We start from the raw sequence: 19,541 nt of genomic DNA on the forward strand, positions 1-19,541 counted from the left end.
CATGGAAGGATCTCCAGATTTCTGGAGATAAACTGTCAGTGGAGGAATTGTAATTTTACTCCACATTTACACACACATCAAAATCAGCACCTAACAGTAGAACATTTGCTCCTAGTCATTATAAACGTTCATATACCCTGGGTATCTTACTTAAAAAAATATCTAACCCTAAACAGTGTTAGGCCGCAATAAATATTTTAGTGTTACCAGTTGCACAGGAAGGTATGCAACGTTCTTCCTAGCCAAAGTCATGGTGTTACGTGCCCTTGAGAACCTAGAGCAGGATGCCTCTTGCCGAGTTACAGTGTATCACGCCAGGAGGACGGTGCTAATAAATGGCAAAAAAAAGGCAGCTTCTGGCCGGTGGTTGGGAGAGGTACAGGGCGTGGCCACGTTCCAGTCAGCGGTTAGTTCCATAGAGTGCAGGAGTGAGAGGTCACGCGACACCTAGAGAACCAGAACGCCATGACTACCTCAGAAGCACGGGCGCGTGCAGTGATGCACAGAGTGGTGTATCTCAAGGAGCGGCTTTGCAACACGTCTTTGGAGACCTCAAAGGTACCGTAGTTACGAAGTCGCGCACACACGCACTCCTCTTTCGACACTCGACCTTTAAATAACACCCTTCCTCCCGTTAGAGTGGTGTAGAGAATATTTAAATTGTTTTATTCTTGTACTTACTCAGACCCAGAGGAGCGTATTGGGCGGAGCAAGCGTTAGCCTCGCTTCCGGCTTCCCACCTATGTTTTGGTCGTTTTTGTAATCTTGTGCCATTTTATTCACATGTGAATGTTTTCCTTAACTGAATCTTTCATTTCTATCAGGTGAGGGCGTATGAAGTTCGTTTCAGGCTGTCGCTCATCAAAATGCCTTTACAACTTCGAACCCGGTATTGTTTTCGTGTATTTTGGTACTAGCGGCTTTTTAGGTCTAGGACTACAACGACCAGACTGCACTGTAATAGTATTAATGGTTGGACGACTACCCCCTGGCACCGGTTCTCCACAGATAACGAACACTTCAGATGCACTTGGTTGGAGATTCCAAATATTAGCAAATGACCTTCAGAATATCCAGCTGTCCACCACCCCGCTTGTATGAAGCTGTGTATAATGCGTTGCACTTTATGATTACCGTAAAGCTCACTTTTAGCTTTACTGAATACTATTTTAAATAAACCAAAACGTTAGAAAATAATAGGCGGTTAACAGGCGAGCAATTAGTGCGCATGGTATTAATAAAACATCTTTTGAAGGTCGTCTGATTAATGTTTCTTTCTCATAAGGAATCTGACAGAAATCATGACATAGTAAAAGTCGATATGTGTAATGTTGGATGTATATCATTCCCATTTTTCAAGTAAAGAGCAAGTACTTTCCAGGTCTCACTTACAGGCTGCTTTTATCTCTTTGTTGTTGTGACTTGTGTATCATACCAAATCTTTACATTGGGGATTGTGGCAACCCATTACTTAAAATTGGTTTGCTTTCTTATTACGCTCATTTGCTTCCTTCAAAGAACTATTCTTTTTCTTCTTCATCCAGTACTACATGAGAAAATATCATTTTGATAGGCTATCTTTTATCCTTGTACTGCTCACGTTCAGGGAACTACTTTTTTTCTGCTTCATCCAGAACTCCATGAGAGTACATCTCTTTCTCTCTCCTTCCCAGCTTGTCTGTAATAGCAGTGGTGGCTCCTCCACTAAGGAGGAGGATCGTCACTGCACTGTTTTTTTTATTTTTATATATTTATTTAGATTTGTTGAGCGCCTTATCACCCAGGGGTCTCTAAGCACTTGTCAGATGGCATTCACTGGTTCAGTGGAAGAACAAGGAGCTACTAGGACATACCCCAGGCCTCCCGAAAGAGTAAAGTTTTTAGCTTCTTCCTGAAGGGTAGGAGGTTTGATTCCTTGCGCAAGTTAATTGGCAAATTATTCCAGGCCACAGGAATTGCATTGAAAAAAGCTCGCCTTCCCATGGAAGCTAATTTAAACAGAGGGCAGACCAAGAGGGTGGCATCTGCTGATCGAAGGGTCCTGCCAGGAACGTAAGGGACTAAGCGTTCCTTGATATCCTTTGGGGCTTGTCCATACAGGGCTTTATGAGTGGTGCAGAGGCCCTTGAAAGTGATTCGCTGCCTGATTGGGTGCCAATGGAGCTCACGTAGCAGTGGTGTAGCGTGTGCTCGTCTAGGTTTTTAAAAAAATTAATCTTGCCGCATCGTTCATGACTATTTGTAATCTGGCCAACAGTTGTTGGGGGAGGCCAGCATACAGCGAGTTGCCATAATCCAGGTGCAACAAGATGATAGCTGATACTGTCCGTCTAAGAGTGGCCTGAGTTAAGTCGTGATATTTTCCGCAGTTGTCTTAGTAGACCTACACAAACACCGACAACTGAGGGGACTTGTTTTGCCTCATGTCCTTTTTCGATTGGGTGAACACTAAGCATGAGCGGATTTTGTGGATTGGCAATCCGCGGATTTGCGGATTCGCAATCCGCAAAATCCGCGAATTCCCGCGGATTTTTTTTTTTTTGTGTTCGCCCGTGTTTCTGCCAGTTCGCGAGGGTTTTTACAATTTCGCAATTTGCGAACTTACCTGTCGGGTCGCAAGTTTTGCGAACTTGTTGTTTCTACGTGTCCAGCCTGTTTGGGACACTCTTCTTCATCACTGCCACTCTCTGTCACCACTGCCACTCTCTGACTACTCATGCCACCCTCTGGCCCACCCATGCCACCCTCTGTTTCATCACCACACCCTCTGGTTGTCCAGTGTACATTATTTTCGGCAAAGCAAAGCACACCTTCCCTGCCTCAAGTGACCTGAATTAATTTGGGGCTGATTAATGTGTCACAGAATATTTTTTTAGCTGGCACCTGCTTCCTTAGTGCGCCCTGATTAGTGATCTTTTGCACTTGCTAAGTGCTTTCATTGTTGCAAAATTAGTTACAACACCTGCCCTGCCCCAACTGACAATAATGAATTAGGGGCTGATTAATGGATTTTAACTTCCAGCCTGGCTCCTGCTTGTCTCCCTTAGCTGTAATTCAGGACCTTTGTGGCATATGTGTAACTATTCTGAGGTTCAGAGCAGGGTCACATAATAGTTTCAACTGGCAACTGAACTCTGGAGGGGCCCCTCAGGAAGCACTACAGGAAATGGCTACTAATGATGTGCCTGAACTTTTGAACCTGGTAAGTAGTTACTTTCAGTTTTGCTAAGATCGTATTTCTGCAATTTTGCACTTATTCGCGGGGCGCGAACTCACGCGAACAGTGCGAGCAGCGCGAGCAAAATCCGCTGCTCGCGGATTTGCGGATTTTGCGGGAAATTCGCAAATCTCGCGGATTGCGGATTTCCCGAAAATCCGCAAAATCCGCGAGCGTAACGGATTTTCCGCCCATGCTTAGTGAACACATGCGTTCCGCATTTGAGATTCACGCATCACCATGAACCAAATTCCATTGTCTTCGTGATGTGACCATAACTATGGAAGGTAATCATCTTACTAGCAAAACTTTTTACAAACCAACCAGCAAAAATAACTTGCTCCACTATTCGAGCTTTCATTCGCGCCCTTTACCAGAAAATTTACCCTTCAGGCAATATCTACGCATTCGTAGAAATTGTAGCAGCCTGAGTGATTTCAACACACAAGCGGCAGACCTTACCAATAAGTTAAGAAATCGTGGTTACCCTGAAAAACTCCTCCAAAAAGGGCTAAAAATCAAAACAGGGAAGCCCTTTCGAAGGACTATACGAAGAACAGTGAAACTGAGCCACCCCTGACTTGTGTAACAACATACAGCAACATATCCAACGCTGTCAGCCGCTGCATAAATAAACACTGGCGTATTTTTAACAGCACTGGGTGGAACTGGCAAAAACCACTCTTCTCTTACAAACGAGAAAGGAATTTACAGGATGCACTGTTCCATACCCATCCAAAAATTGATTGTACCATTGTGGAAAACAATGTACTTACCACATGGGGTTTACCACCCGTGAATGGTAATTTCCTTGCGGAGGGTGTGTTTGCCATCTCACCACAGCAACTAAGACACTAAACCTGGCAGATGGTAAGCGCTGGCACCTCAGAGGACACACTAATTGCAACTCTAGCAATGTTATTCATCTTGTGACTTGTCCTTGCAGTTTACAATATGTGGGAATGACCACTAGAAAAATTAAAGTACGCATTGGGGAACACCGTAGTAATGTCAGGTGTCGAAAGAGCACTACTAAACTAACTGTTCATTTTATTTTTTGGAACAAGGTCATTGCCCAAACGATATAAGGTGGACAATAATAGAGCAACTGAATCTAACCAGTGAACACTCCCTTTTTGAAAAGGAACAGAGGTGGATTTACCGTCTTTCAACGCATACACATGGACTAAATGATGATATACCATGGAGTACAGTGATGCGGCGGTGATCTACCGACTCTGTGAGATATCCACGTAGTTTCTAAGTACAGGAGATTAATTGATATGGTTGCTTCTTTTTGCCCTAATTATGTATATTAAAATCTTTACACTCAGGTGACCTAAAGCAAGTATTTTCCCTTGTGCAATGTGGAAGCGCTTTAAAGTTTTTGGATTAAACCTGACATCATTAGAACTGAGCTCTGTTCTCAGATTTCTATGCTCGATGTTATGTAACGAAATCATACAATTTAGACTGAGGAATTGTAGATGTATACATACAGGTCGATGCTTATTCCAACCGTTCTTGGTCCCGTGTGCCATTTTTAGTGCAAACTATATCTTTGTATACATTTCTCTTTGGTGCCTGCATTTATCACTATGGGCCCTTAGCGCCGAAATCTCAGATTCTGATGTAATTCTAAATAATATATTTGGGATGTATCTGTTTCTTTGCCGCATCATAATCGGCTATTACCTGTGGTCGATTGTTGGCAAGAATTCAAAAAAATCGTTGGTTTGCGAGAGAACGGAAAGCCTGAGCCGAGTAATTTTTAATCTTTCTTGCTACCGGCTCTGGGTTATGCATGCAGAGCCTTGGATGTCACATTCGTGGCATTATGGTAACACAAATAAAGCATTTCTTGTTTGAATGAGCTGCTTTATTCATATAAAAATAATCGGACCACCACGTGATCGGAATCGACGTGCACTACGCACTCATTTAAACAACGTCTTTTCCGGTTTCTGGCTGTTATCGGGCCGTGGCCTTGGACGTTTTAGGTTCCTTAGAGGGGAGTCGCCAGGGAGAAAGTAAGTTTACTTTGGCGTTTCCGCCATTATCTTTGACTTACTAGCATACGGGTGCCGGTACTCAATTTAATGAAACTCTTAAATAACACGCTTTAGAGTATGCAGCGTTTTTACTGATGGTGATCCTCCTACTCGATCTTTGCTTGGCAGATTTCGCGGGCGTGAAGAATTGCCCCCTACCACGCGCCCCTGAGGCTCTACTTCTAAGTAAAACTAGTGAGTCTTTGGCCCAATCTCTTTCCTGTATGAAGGTGTAATGTTGTTGTAATTTTGTATATATATTTATTTAATTCTAAAATGGACACTTGTTTAACTCTTACCTGTGTCTGATTCAGACAATTTCCTCCAGCTTCGTGTATCAAAATGGATCACGTTAGATTATAAGAGGCTTTGTACCCCAGGCATTTTCTTTGCCAGGAATGTGGCTAAGTTGGTTATTTCTTCCCCCCAAAACTTTTTGATCACAGTGGAGTAAATGATTTCTATTTGGGATGACGATAATGATATTAAAGAAAACAGCGATGAAATGGCTCAGATGGGCACTATCAACATAATTTTTACATTGTATATTTTGTGTTTTGCTAATTTGAGTCCAGAACGGGAAAATGTTTTGCAGTTCATTCTTTGTTTTTCTTTTCTATATCTATTGATATATTTCAGAAATTACATCTCTCACGATTTGGGGAGGACGCACAAGGAAGTTCCTGTGCTGTGAATACATACAAGTTTGTTTGTGTGTTTGTCTCGCTGTAGCTGGCTATGGTGCCTTAGTGTGCACCAGCCACTAAGCGGTCTTCTTTCTTTCTTCTTGTTTGGTCCTGATGAACGCTGAGCTTATTGAACAGCTCTTTATAGCAGAAACATGTCATGTCGACCATTGTTTTTTTTTTTTATGTATAGGACTTCTTCGTTTGAATTAACATGACCAAATGTATGTCCGCTTCCACCAATGTTTTTAATGGAGTTAGAACTACCCCTCTATTAAAATAATTTTCTGATCTTGGGAGTAGTCCACACTCCTTTTAGACTCCCTTTTTCTAGCACTTGTAGTTACCATATCACTTTTCTTTAAGAACCCAATGAAGACAACTGGCATCCGACCTTGAGTTGGTGCCTGAGGGTTCTTCTTTTATCACTCTACAACTGCACTACCTAATGTTTTCTCGCTCTTTACTTATTCTTCCTTAGGTGGTAGGAATTACTCTACTGCTTTTGGTTTTGTAATTATTTGTCGCTCTTTTGTTGGTTCTCATTGCTACTAGGACATACCCCAGGCCTCCCGAAAGAGTAAAGTTTTTAGCTTCTTCCAGAAGGGTAGGAGGTTTGATTCCTTGCGCAAGTTAATTGGCAAATTATTCCAGGCCACAGGAATTGCATTGGAAAAAGCTTGCCCTCCCATGGAAGCTAATTTAAAGCGAGGGCAGACCAAGAGGGTGGCATCTGCTGATCGAAGGGTCCTGCCAGGAATGTAAGGGACTAAGCGTTCCTTGATATCCTTTGGGGCTTGTCCATACAGGGCTTTATGAGTGGTGCAGAGGCCCTTGAACGTGATTCGCTGCCTGATTGGGTGCCAATGGAGCTCACGTAGCAGTGGTGTAGCGTGTGCTTGTCTAGGTTTTTTTAAAAATTAATCTTGCCGCATCGTTCATGACTATTTGTAATCTGGCCGACAGTTGTTGGAGGAGGCCAGCATCCAGCGAGTTGCCATAATCCAGGCGCGACAAGATCATTGCTGATACTGCCCGTCTAAGAGTGGCCTGGGTTAAAAGTCGTGATATTTTCCGCAGTTGTCTTAGTAGACCTACACAAACACCGACAACTGAGGGGACTTGTTTTGCCATTGAAAGTTTGGCGTCTATATGAATGCCCAGAGTTTTCACAGCCGCCGCTGGTTCTGGAGAGGGCCCTAACTCTTTTGGCCAAAGAGGGTCGTTCCAAGTGCTGGACGCTGTTGTAATTGTCAGCACCTCTATTTGTCCGGGTTTATCTTTAGTGAATTTGTTGACATCCAATTAACCGTAAATTTTAGTATATTTTGTAACCTAGCATATGCCGAGGGTGAATTGTCAATTTGGTTAATAATTTGCATATCATCGGCATAGTTGTACAGCCGGAACTCCATCCTATTTAATGCTGAGATCAAAGGTTGCAAATAGGCATTAATAAGGAGAGGTGAAAGTGCAGAGCCTTGAGGCACTCCACATGAGACCTGCTGGGTTGGAAACCAAGTTTGCCAGTTGGACTCTCTGAGAACGTTTTTTAAGAAATGAGGTTAACCAGGTTTGCTCGGTGCCCTGAATGCCGAGGTCCCCCAACCACGACAGTAACTGGTCATGATTGACGGTGTCAAATGCTGCGGAGAGGTCTAACAGCACCAGGGCACACAGTCTTTTGGTCTGCCCTGATTCTCAGATCATCGAGCACGTAAAGCATAACCAATTCCGTGCTGTGTTGGGCCCTGTAGCCGGCCTGATTTGGTTCTAGAAGGTGGTTATTTTCGAGGGGGCGAGAGAGGTGTGGATGGACATGCTGTTCAATTACTTTGGCTAGGTATGGCAGCTGTGATATAGGCCTAAAGTTTTTCAAGATCTTAGTATCTGCACCAGGCTTCTTCAGAAGCGGAATCAGGCGAGCCTCTTTAAAATCAGCAGGGACCTGTCCTGTTTCCAGAGAACTATTAAGGAGAGATAATGCATCATCCTCTATTCCTGGCAGGGCTAGTTTAAATATCCTGGGAGGACAAGGGTCTGCTGGTGACCCTGATTTCACTCGCTTCATCAGGCCTGCCAAAGTCTCTTTTGTAAGTGGAGGTAGCGTACTAAGAGGATGGACAATCAAAGGAGGTGTCAATGGGGGGCTTTCAGGGCAGCTAAGGCTCGAGGTATGGTGGATTTCTGTCAAAAGATCCGATATTTTATTAGTAAAGAAAGACTGAAATCTATGACAGTCTTCTTGAGTAAAGGAAAGATTCTGCTCCCCTTTTTTCCTCAACTCGGTCAAAACCTTAAAGGTTTCTTTCTTGCCGCAGAAATTCTGCCCTCATAGAATTCAGCTTTCCTAGAGATGATCGCCAATTTATAGGTGGCAAATGCCAGCGTATACTTGGCCCAGGCACAGGGTTCATACTCTTTGCACCAAGCTCTTGCGCAGAGCTCGTTTCAGTAGCCTAAGAGTATTGTTGAACCATGGAGCCCCTTTACCCTTATCTACAATTTTCACCCTGCGCGCCGGTGCCATTGCATCAATAGCTTTTTTGAGCTTGAATGTAAGTTTGAGGCTAGTGGTCTCTATATCGCCCTCAGGTTGCATAAGTGGGACAGGAGTTCTTAGGATGGCTACTAGATCATTTGCTCTGATCTTGTTCTAACTTCTTAAAACTTTCCAACCTAGTGATGAATTCTCCGCTCGCCCTGGGAATATGAGTTGACCATGCAAAAGTTGGTGATCTGACCACGAGCAAGGAGAGCTGGTTATTGGACTAGAAAAACGGGACAGCTGTCCAAATTAGGTCCAGTGTATGACCTTTCTCATGTGTCGATCCCACCACCCATTGACCAAGATCTAATGATGTCATAGCCTCATCTAACTGCTTTGTCTGGCAGTCTTTAGGCGTTTTCTCCCAATGGAAGTTAAAGTCTCCCATTACCACCAGTCCTTCATATCGTGATCGGAGGTCGTGGACTAGTTTCAAAAAAGTTTCAACAAAGCCTGGTGTTGTACGTGGGGACGTTAGACTAGGAGTATTACCAAGCAGTTAGTGGTGGAGCAAAACTTGACCCCAGTACATCCGCACCCTCCAGACTTTCTGAGCAGATGATTTCTGTTTTGGGGGCGCGATTATAAAGAAAAGCTACCCCTCCTCCCTTCATACTACCTGTCCGGTTTTTATAAACGGCTGCAAAATTCAATGGCAATGATGCGACCAGATCTGGAGTAGAGGAGTCCTCAAGCCAGGTTTCCGTGACCCCTAAAATTTCAAGTCCACCATCCTGAAGTAATGTAAAGACCTCAAGATTGTGTTTTTGGAGAGAGCGTGTATTAAGAAATCCAAAGCTGTGCCTATGTGGCATTACCTTTTTTGTCGGTTTTATGTTGGCCTTGCATTCAGGTGCATTAGATGTCGATTTTAGCAACCCTTCGTGCCGTGAAGACAGAGAAAATTAAAAGAATGTATTTTATCATTCTATTTTCTCCTACTTCCGCCTACAGCTTTGCGTGAGGGGGCGGGGCAGGGGAGGAGTGGTAGCAGCCTCCTGAATTGCACAACGGCTGCTTGGACAACCCTTTCCTGTTGCCCAAAGCAGTCTTGTGTTCTCCATGCAGTCTGCATTACAGCCTACCTGGAGAACATGTCCAGGCCTCCAGGAGGCAGTGTCTGAGCACCGAAATACAGCGCTCAGACCATTGGATGACTGGGAACCTGGGTGTGCTTCCTGTGGTTGAGCAAGGGAGGACTACGGAGGAGAGAAATGGGTGAGGAAGCTGAGAAAAGGCAACTTTTTAATTACATTTTTTCATAGCTGCTTCCCATGTGTCCTCATTTTGCCCCCCTACCTCCGATAGGTGCCGGCCACACCTCTGTAAAGCACAGCAACAGGCATATTTTTGCTAAGACATGGCTAAAGAGCAGATTTAAAGGTTGCTTTTATTTTATCTTATACATGCAATATATTGGATTAAAGTAATTGCCATGGCACACAACAGCTTTTATGATCTTGCAGGATGATCTTGTTGTTGCAATCAATGAACCCATAATTGCAGATTACTTGCCATGACTGAAAAGGAGATGCCCATTCTCTTGAAGGCCATAAATTTGCTCCCTGGCCTACTGAAGTGGACCAAATGGCTGGAGCATTTTTTTCAGTTTTGAGTCTTGTAGAAAGTAAATTAGGCCTTAGCAATGGGTTTTCCTCGAGGTTCCGGTTCCGATACATACTTCATCTTTTTAAATTCTGGTCAGTTCTCTGAAAGAAAAATGAACTGTCATTTATGAAGATTGACAATATTGAATTCAATGTACAGTTTTTAAGCTCCTTAAGATATTTCATTTTCCTCCAGTATTCGGAGTTATTTTTTATTTACTTTTTTTTTTTTCTCAGACCAGCATTGGCAGAGCCAATAGCTTGGCACTCACATTATAAAGGTGAGACCCATGGCTTTGCCAATGTTTATTTGGGAGGGGGCGCTGGGGAAAAAAACATCCCTAAATATAAGGGTGGAATAGGACATTTTCCTCAAGGAAAATATTTTCCATGGAGACTAAAGAAAAGGTAAACATATGCACATTTTCAGGTTACTTATTCATACAGAGCTTCCACTAAATGGAAATTCTACTTTAACAAATTCAGTGCCAAGACCTCTGAATCGGGCCCCCTATTTTTTGTCTTAGGTTTTCATTTAATAAATCCGGTTAGGAAAGCTGTGTAGTCTTTGATTCATTTGAATAAGCTAGACTGCCAAGTATCTTAGTTTCTATATGAAAAGTACAGCATTAAGACCATGTATTCTGCTTCCTTGAGTCGAAAGCCGAAGGAGCTTATTTTATTGTAGACTACATTCAGTATGAAGTGGCTTATCTGCTACCTAAACAAATCTGTATGCTTTTAGCATACTGTTGAAAACGACACGTTTAAATTGTAGCAGTTCTGAAGTGTATACAGTAAGGAAATGTAAGCTCTTGGCAACTCCATTTTGATAGTGCTCACAACTTGGCTCTATGGACATGGAGTGTGACATCCAAGCCCCCAGCACCAGTTGTGTACCTGCTACTGTGCTCCTCCCACCCATCCGTGGGTCGGACCCAGAAACGGGGTCCTTGATCCCCCTTGGAATGGGGCGGGCATGAAAATGGTCCGTTTTCTGCTCTTGCAGGGAATTGTGCCTAAAGAGTTATTATTGGAAAGCTGGGAAACTCTGCTTTCCAGTAATTCCTCTCTTAACCCTGTTAGGCACCAGTCGATCACAGCAGGATGTACTCTCCGGCGCTTATAAAACAAGCATTTACAATGCAATGGTCTCGGCAATATTATAGGTAGAGCTATTGGTATTGCTCATTATTTTTTTTAATCTTTTTTGTATCCCTAAATAAATGGCATTGTCATTTCTATTGGCATTAGCTTATTTTTTTGCATATGTGATACCTATTGCATTAGCAGAGAGAGAGTGAGGTATTGAAATAGAGAGTGAGGTAGTGAGAGAGAGAGTGAGGTAGATAGAGAGTGAGGTAGTGAGATAGAGAGAGGGAGGTAGTGATAGTGAGGGAGAGGGATGTTGTGAGTACCATACAGCGTCTGCCCATTTAAAGCACGGTCTGGCATAAATCATATACAAACATGATGTGGGTGTTTCCAATAACGTTTCTCCTCCACGGTCGGGAAAAACAGCAACGTGCGAACGGCCTGTAGAAGACGAAGTTACAGCTGAATTGTAAGTGCGTAGTCTGTGAACAGTACTGTGTGAAGTGAATTCACTCCGGTAGGCTTTGCAAGTCTGTGCAGGCGGAGGTTTGTGTATGCGCCGATGCACGCTTGCTCAGGTTCTGATGAAGGCTGACGCAGTCCGCTCGTGCATGTTTGCGCAGAGTGGTGGCAACTTGTTTCTTTTCACCTTTAGTTACAGTACCCATAAAAGAACCTAGAAAATCAGCACCATCTCGGCCTTGGAGTCAGTCCACATAGGAGGACCCGCCCTCCCCGCTGCGGGTCTGTGTCTCTGAAAGCGGAGATCGGACCCTTCCATCCCGCCGCCACTCTGGCACCTCAAGCCTGTACCCCCAGAGAACATATCTGCACCCCACGCACCAATCCAGTCCCCTCAGAAACGGGTCCTTAGCATTAACTTCGGGCCCTCTACAAAACAGTGCCGCACACATCTGCCCACCTCCTTCACTGCTGCATTGAATCCAGGCCTCACAATCTTTGCACAAAGTGGAGGTGCCCTGTGAGTAGATAGTGCAACAACTTATGCCCTACCACCCCAGCCACCGGTGTGACACCCCCACAGGCACCTCCCCCACAGGAAAGAGACAGCTGCAGGTGCAATAGCTTTCCTCTACTGGAGGTGGGGGCATCCCTCACTCAACACGAGAAACCATCTCCATCGCCAACTGTGCTGAGCCTAATCTGCACATGCCAGCCCCCTCTGACACCTTTCTTCCCCCCCACCCACTCCTGCCCCCACACACACAGCCTCCCTGCCGTTTGCACCACCTCCGGCCATCACTAACTCCGGCATGCAGCTGTCTAGACAAGAGGGCACAAGTTTACACTGAAGGTGCCCTGCTGTCGGCCCAAATTCCCCGCTATTCAGAAGCTAGCGCGCCGTCTCTCTCTCTCTTGCTGTAGCACCTAAGAGCGCGCGTGCGTATGTCTGTGCGCGTGCACTGGTGTGCGAGACTGTGTGAGGGTGAGCACACCGGCGGGTGTCTGTGGTGGTGCACCCTTAACAACGCAACTTGCGCGCAGTACGTCTGCATGCTGGACTATAGTGGGTTAGCACACACAACCATATTGGATCCCTGGGCACTTCTTAAACTGGGTTGATGCGTCTTACTCTATGTCTGTGAACAGATTCAGCTCATCTGTGGTAGGTTATTGGAAACGCTATATAATATCCTGTATGTGTGAACATGGTGCATCAAAGCCTGGAAGAGGTATGGCGCAGCGGCCAGAGCGGCTGACTCCGGAACATGGGGTTCGAGGTTCGATCCTGGGGCAGATCAGATCAGCATCATGGGACTTTGGGCAATACTTTAAATAATCTCCCCGACGGCTTCCAGCGCCTTGAGACCCTTTGGGGTGATAATTTCCCGCTTTACAAATACCGGGTTATTAGTACACACTGCCAGTGTGCACACATTCACCGGGCCTGAGGCCACTATATTATAATGTGTCAGTGGACACTCCTCCGGCTGGACTCTGGCCGGGTCAGCACAAACTGTAGCCTTGCTGAGAGCTCTCCGCTGGTCTACGGGTCAAAGCGCACTGCACGCTGGATTTGCGCACAATACACTGATGGGTGGCACAGTATTAAAGACTGCACTGTAGGGTGGCCAGTTCTGCTGACTGCATGCATAATTGCATACCCTCGGCCGGTGGTGTAAATTATACACTGTTTTGTACACAGTCCATCCGTGCAGTGCATGCAAGAGTGTGCCCAACTTTCTACCTGGACGGCAATAGGTTTCCCCCGTTAGTTTTAACACCTCCAGCTTTTAGCGATTGGCCGTCCAGTGTGCACACCTCAAAGTCTGGGCCTAACTAAATGGCATAGACGGTATGATCATCGGGGGTTTTGCTAGGGAGACATTTCCGAGTGCACACATCGAGAGCCGATCTCGGATTGGTTTGTTTCCTGTTTGCACGCACCCTGCAGTATTGTGCCTGTGTTCACAACTCCATCGGGGCCCCATTGGGTCTCACTGGCAGTTTGTGCACCCCCGGCAGTGCTGAGCTCTGTTTACCTGCCTATGTGTGAAAATTAGATTGCACACCCTAGTTGTATAGCGCTTGGCTGCTCTGTCAGAAAGCACACCCTCAGCTAAGCTGTGCTCTTTGCTCACATTTGCCTGGCTACCCTACATCCGTTGACCACTGCTTTCCCAGTGTCGGTAAGCAGTGCACGACTTCTCAGCTGCATCCTTGTAGGCGTGCCTCTCTCCGCGTGCACTTCACGCTTGCAGTTTGTCTGCTCTGGATTTACGCTACATCTGCCTTTCATTCCACACACCTCAGCTGGGCAGTGCCTGGCTTCCTTTGCGCACAGCACAGCTGAGATAGCTCCTCAGTGCGCGCACACTCACAGCTATACCAGATATCCTAGTCCGTGCAGTGCACGCACCTCAGCTGGACTGCACTGGGTCACCTGTGCAAACAATCTGTAGCTGTGCTGGGGTTCTCATTCACCACCAGCTCCAATCCCAGTACTAGTTCCGGGGTGCACTCCTTTCCTTCCCCTCGCTTCCCAGTGGTACAACCTTGCGCTAGGTTTCTAGGTCGCGCGCCTCTGGTGGCTGCTCGAGGTTTCCAGGGCACGCTCTTTCCCATCTGATCTCAGTGCGCACCCCCCCCCTCCCCCCCCCCCCCCCCACGCCCTCCCAGGTTTCCAGGCCGAGCGCTTCAGGAAGAGCTATGTTTCCAGGGTACGCTCTTTCCCCTCTGTTCCCAGGGCGCACTATCCCCTCGATAGAGTACACTCCCATCTGGTTCCAGTGTGCACAATCTGCCCGATAGGTTCCAGGCCGCGCGCCTCAGGTGGGCAGCGCCAGGCCTCCCAGTCAGTTGGCCACACAAGAGCTGCCCTTCTGCTTGCTTTGCACTGCGCGCAGCAAGGCGAAATGGGCCGTACACGCAAGTGAGCAGTGTGCAGTCCCGGTGCAACTGCACCCGCCACACCATTAAGACCCCCGCTGCTCTCCCTTGTTACAACTACAAAGCTAAGCCTTCTCAAAGTAAATGGTGGAATGTCCGTGTTCTTGAAGGGGAGGGAGGGAAAGTTAAAGTGCGCGATGCGAACGAGGACAGCGGGAGCATGCGACCTACCTCCTCTTTAACAAACAGAAAAATGGCGGCCGGCGCTTCTGAAAGTTTTCGGATTGGGGACGTGGTTTTGCTGTCCTGAGTGACGGACTACGTCACGGTCTAAAGAACAGCAAAACTTACGCCCCCAAATCCGAAAAAGACGGAGCTTCTTTGGAGGGACGGCTCTCTCGTCCAATGGCTGGCCTCCGTTTAGGAAGCCAGCCAATGGAGGAGAGAAGAGGGTTAAATGACCCTACTAAGAAACATAAGATCTCCTCCCGGAAGCTGGCAAGCCAGCATTTCCGGTCCGAGACCTAAAAAATAAAACATTGGTATCTAGTGTAAGAAGAGCAGCCCAATTAGCAAGGGCCTAGGCTCCCTCGCCTCCCCATATACTTTCAGTCTTTCTAACACCCGAGGTGTCCGATAGGGATGTATACCCCCAAACTGCCTGCTCCACCAGCCCCCCAAGAGGCAGAAAGCCCGCTAAACACCTGGGAAAATTGTTTGTGTTTAAAATAAAAAGAAGCCCAAAGAGGTGGATACTGTTTATCATGCGTAGGACCATGCCCTGACCCAGAAAGGGGGCATTTCAGTCTGTCTGCTCCACCCCCAGGCCCCCGCAAAGAATATTGGAGTTTTCCCCCCTGGTCTGTAGAAGTGACAAAGCCCACCAAACACCAAGGATTGTTCTTACTAAAAAATAAACAAAGGAGTGCGAGCAGTCTAGCCTCATATAGGGCCATGCCACTAACTCAAAAGGAGGCAGTGCAGGCTTTCTGCCCGCCTGGAGGCAGATTGGGGTAAATCCCCAATCTGCCCTTTTGGAGGGAGTGGGGGGGGGGGGGTGTGTGTCAAAGCCCTCTGAACATCAGAGAAGTTCTTAAAAAGAAAAAAAGGAGGGGTGGGACATGCTGCCACCTTCCAAAAAGAGGGCATTACTCTTTCGAGTGCAAGTGCTCCCTGTATAAAGTGTGAGGATAATTGGTTGTCCATGATTGTAATCAACCTTTATCCCGCATTTTTTTTCCCGTGGACTTTCAGGCCGCATACTATTAATCCGCAATGTCATTCATCCCGCATACCATCATACCGCGTTTTTTTACAACGCATGTGCTTTTATCACGCATGCCTTTACAACTAAATACGTTGTAAAGGCATGTATGGTAAATATATTTGCGTTGTAAACGATGACGAGAGAGGTAAGGGGATTTGGGTTCATTTTTAAGGGTGGGGTCGTGTTGGGGTAGTGCTTGTGTAGTGTTGTGTTAGTGTAGTGTAGAGTTGTGGTGGTTGTTTAGTGTAGGGTCGTGCTGGGGGAAGTGTAACAGGGGTTAGGGTAGTGGTGTAGTGTTTGTGTAGTGTAGGGTCATGCTGGGGGTAGTGTTTTAGGATTTAGGGTAGTGTTTGTGTAGTGTAGGGTCATGCTGGGGGAAGTGTTTTAGGGTTTTGGGTAGTGTTGTAGTATTGGGTCATGCTGGGGGTTGTACTTTAGGGTTTTGGGTAGTGTTGTAGTGTAGGGTCATGCAGGGGTAGTGTTTTAGGGTTTAAGGTAGTGTTGTAGTGTTTGTGTGGTGTAGGGTTATGCTGGGGTGTAGTGTTTTAGGGGTTAGGGTACTGTTGTAGTGTTGTAGTGTAGGGTCATGCTGGGGGTAGTGTTTTAGGGTTTAGTGTAGTGTTTGTGTAGTGTAGGGTCATGCTGGGGGTAGTGTTTTAGGGTTTTGGGTAGTGTTGTTGTATAGGGTCATGCTGGGGGTAGTGTTTTAGGGTTTTGGGTAGTGTTGTAATGTAGGATCATGTAGGGGTAGTGTTCTTGGGTTTAGGGTAGTGTTGTAGTGTTTGTGTAGTGTAGGGTCATGCTGGGGCGTAGTGTTCTAGGGTTTAGGGTAGTGTTGTAGTGTTTGTGTAGTGTAGGGTCATGCTGGGGTTAGTGTTTTAGGGTTTTGGGTAGTGTTGTAGTATAGGGTCATGCTGGGGGTAGTGTTTTAGGGTTTTGGTAGTGTTGTAGTGTAGGGTCATGCTGGGGTGTTGTGTTTTAGGGTTTAGGGTAGTGTTTGTGTAGTGTAGGGTCGTGCTTGGGTGTATGGTTTTAGGGTAGTGTTGTAGTATTTCTGTAGTGTAGGGTCGTGCTGGGGTTAGTGTTTTAGGGTTTTGGGTAGTGTTGTAGTATAGGGTCATTCTGGGGGTAGTGTTTTAGGTTTTGGGTAGTGTTGTAGTGTAGGGTCATGCAGGGGTAGTGTTTTAGGGTTTAGGATAGTGTTGTAGTGTTTGTGTAGGGTCATGCTGGGGTGTAGTGTTTTAGGGTAGTGTTGTAGTGTAGGGTCATGCTGGGGTGTAGAGGTTTAGTGTAGTATTGTAGTGTTTGTGTAGGGTCATGCTGGGGGTAGTGTATTAAGGTACTGTTGTAGTGTTTGTGTAGGGAAGTAAAGTGCTTTATGGTAGTGTTGGGGGGTCGTGCTGGGTTGTGTAAATGTAGAAAAAAGACTGTGTCAAGGGTGGGTGGTGCAGGGCTACTACATTAGAGTGTAGGGTAGGGTAGTGTACTTTTACTTACCTTTACAACGAGTATACCTTTAACATGCATGCCTTTACGTTGTAAAGGCAAACGTGCTAAAGGCCTATTCGTTCTAAAAGTTTTCGTTCTTTTAATTTGCGGACTAATAGTACATGCGGGATTATTTTTGCAGACGGATGATATGCGGGCTGTTAGTCTGCCGGATAACGTAATATATTCCCATGATTGGTATGTTTGCCTTACTAGTAAACTCCCTAGTGAAGTGCACTACGTGTGCCAGGGCTGGTAATGTAAATGCTACTAGTGGGCCTGCTGGTTATAGGAAAAACAGGAGGAAACCCATAAACCACGTTGGGATGGGTATATTATGTAAGCAAAAAACAATTCCCAACAGGTATTATTGAGAGACAGTTTCAATTGTGCATGCCTTTATGCATTACTAAGAACAGAGACAAGGAGTCAATTAGATTTTGAAGAGAGGTGGTATTATTCACCAAGGACAAGGGGTATTCAATGTACATTTACAGTTTGAGACAGCACTGTAAAGATTAGATCTTGTGACAACCCAGTGGCACTTGGTGCAAGGTGCTATATACAGTTAAAGTGAAGTGAAAATGCAAGTGCTTTTTAAAAACAGCATTGGTGGCGCATAGAATATAGTATATACATCAATTACAGCTTCAATTACAATACAAGTTACAATCACTTGGAAAAAAGTTATTTTCTTGTAAGAGCTTAAAGTGTCATATGCGTCATTTAATTCAGGCTGTGTGGTCGACGGCGTTTCGATCCCCTTTGGTCGGGATCGTCATCAGGACGGGGTTGTCGATAAGTACAGTGAGGAAGCCAAGCAGGGATGCGTGGCTTGCGGCATTCGGGGGAACGGTGCGCTGGTTGCTGGTAGCGACTTGTCCTGGGACTGCTCACGTAGTTGGGCAGCGTCTGAAGAAATGAGGGGCGCAGAAGGCAAGAGCTCATCTGGCGTGGCTGTTCAGCAATGAATGCAGTGAACTACGTGAGCAGTCCCAGGACAAGTCGCTACCAGCAACCAGCGCACCGTTCCCCCGAATGCCGCAAGCCACGCATCCCTGCTTGGCTTCCTCACTGTACTTATCGACAACCCCGTCCTGATGACGATCCCGACCAAAGGGGATCGAAACGCCGTCGACCACACAGCCTGAATTAAATGACGCATATGACACTTTAAGCTCTTACAAGAAAATAACTTTTTTCCAAGTGATTGTAACTTGTATTGTAATTGAAGCTGTAATTGATGTATATACTATATTCTATGCGCCACCAATGCTGTTTTTAAAAAGCACTTGCATTTTCACTTCACTTTAACTGTATATAGCACCTTGCACCAAGTGCCACTGGGTTGTCACAAGATCTAATCTTTACAGTGCTGTCTCAAACTGTAAATGTACATTGAATACCCCTTGTCCTTGGTGAATAATACCACCTCTCTTCAAAATCTAATTGACTCCTTGTCTCTGTTCTTAGTAATGCCTAAAGGCATGCACAATTGAAACTGTCTCTCAATAATACCTGTTGGGAATTGTTTTTTGCTTACTAGTGGGCCTGCAGCACTAATTGTGCCACCCACACAAGTAGCCTTAAAAAAAGAATTCATTCATTGCTCCTCTTCTCTGCTTCCGCTAAAAGAATCCTGGGAAAAGGACGTTGGCCCCTTGGACGAGGATGACTGGAGGGAAGCTTTGGAGTCCCCGCGTGGGGCTGCCATTGCAGTGCGACTTCGTTTAATACAATTTAAACACCTGCACAGGGCCTATTATACCCGGGAGAGATTGTGGAAGGCGGGCCTGATTGCGTCCCCGGAGTGCCTGCGCTGTGGGACTGAGAGAGGTACGCTGCTGCATACGGTGTGGTCTTGTGTTGGTCTGACTCTGTTCTGGAACGGCGTTTGGAGTTGTTTGTCGGCGGTACTGGAATGGGATCTTCCCGGCACTCCCCGGCTGGGACTTCTACATATCTTGGAGAATGTGGGTGAGAACATCTACAAGCGTCATCTTATGCTGTTGGGTCTGGTGGTCGCTAAGCGGGATCTGGCAAGGGCATGGAAGGGTGAGCGTGCTCCTCCGCTAGGTGCCTGGAAAGCGGGCCTAGACTACTTCATGGGATTGGAGCTGCCTGTGTTTGAGGCCCGGGGATGCCCCCGGAAACATTACAAGATCTGGAAACAGTGGGCGGATGACAGGGGATTGACTCTAGAGCCTCCAGCAGACCCAGATGATGGGTTA

General features: G+C 46.1%; 1 protein-coding gene across 1 annotated transcript in view; it reads left to right on the plus strand.

Annotated features, from left to right (window-relative positions):
- The first annotated feature begins 358 nt into the window (after positions 1-358).
- Positions 359-19,541, plus strand: part of LOC147707411 (elongin-A-like) — a 572,231-nt gene continuing 553,048 nt past the window's right edge. The window contains exon 1 of the mRNA XM_086925212.1: positions 359-558. Within this exon, the coding sequence (XP_086781338.1) occupies positions 466-558 (93 nt within the window). The 5' untranslated portion in view covers positions 359-465. The remainder of the gene's footprint in view (positions 559-19,541) is intronic.

This window comes from Lissotriton vulgaris, chromosome 6 (genome assembly GCF_964263255.1).
Source record: "Lissotriton vulgaris chromosome 6, aLisVul1.2, whole genome shotgun sequence".
Taxonomy (NCBI): domain Eukaryota; kingdom Metazoa; phylum Chordata; class Amphibia; order Caudata; family Salamandridae; genus Lissotriton; species Lissotriton vulgaris.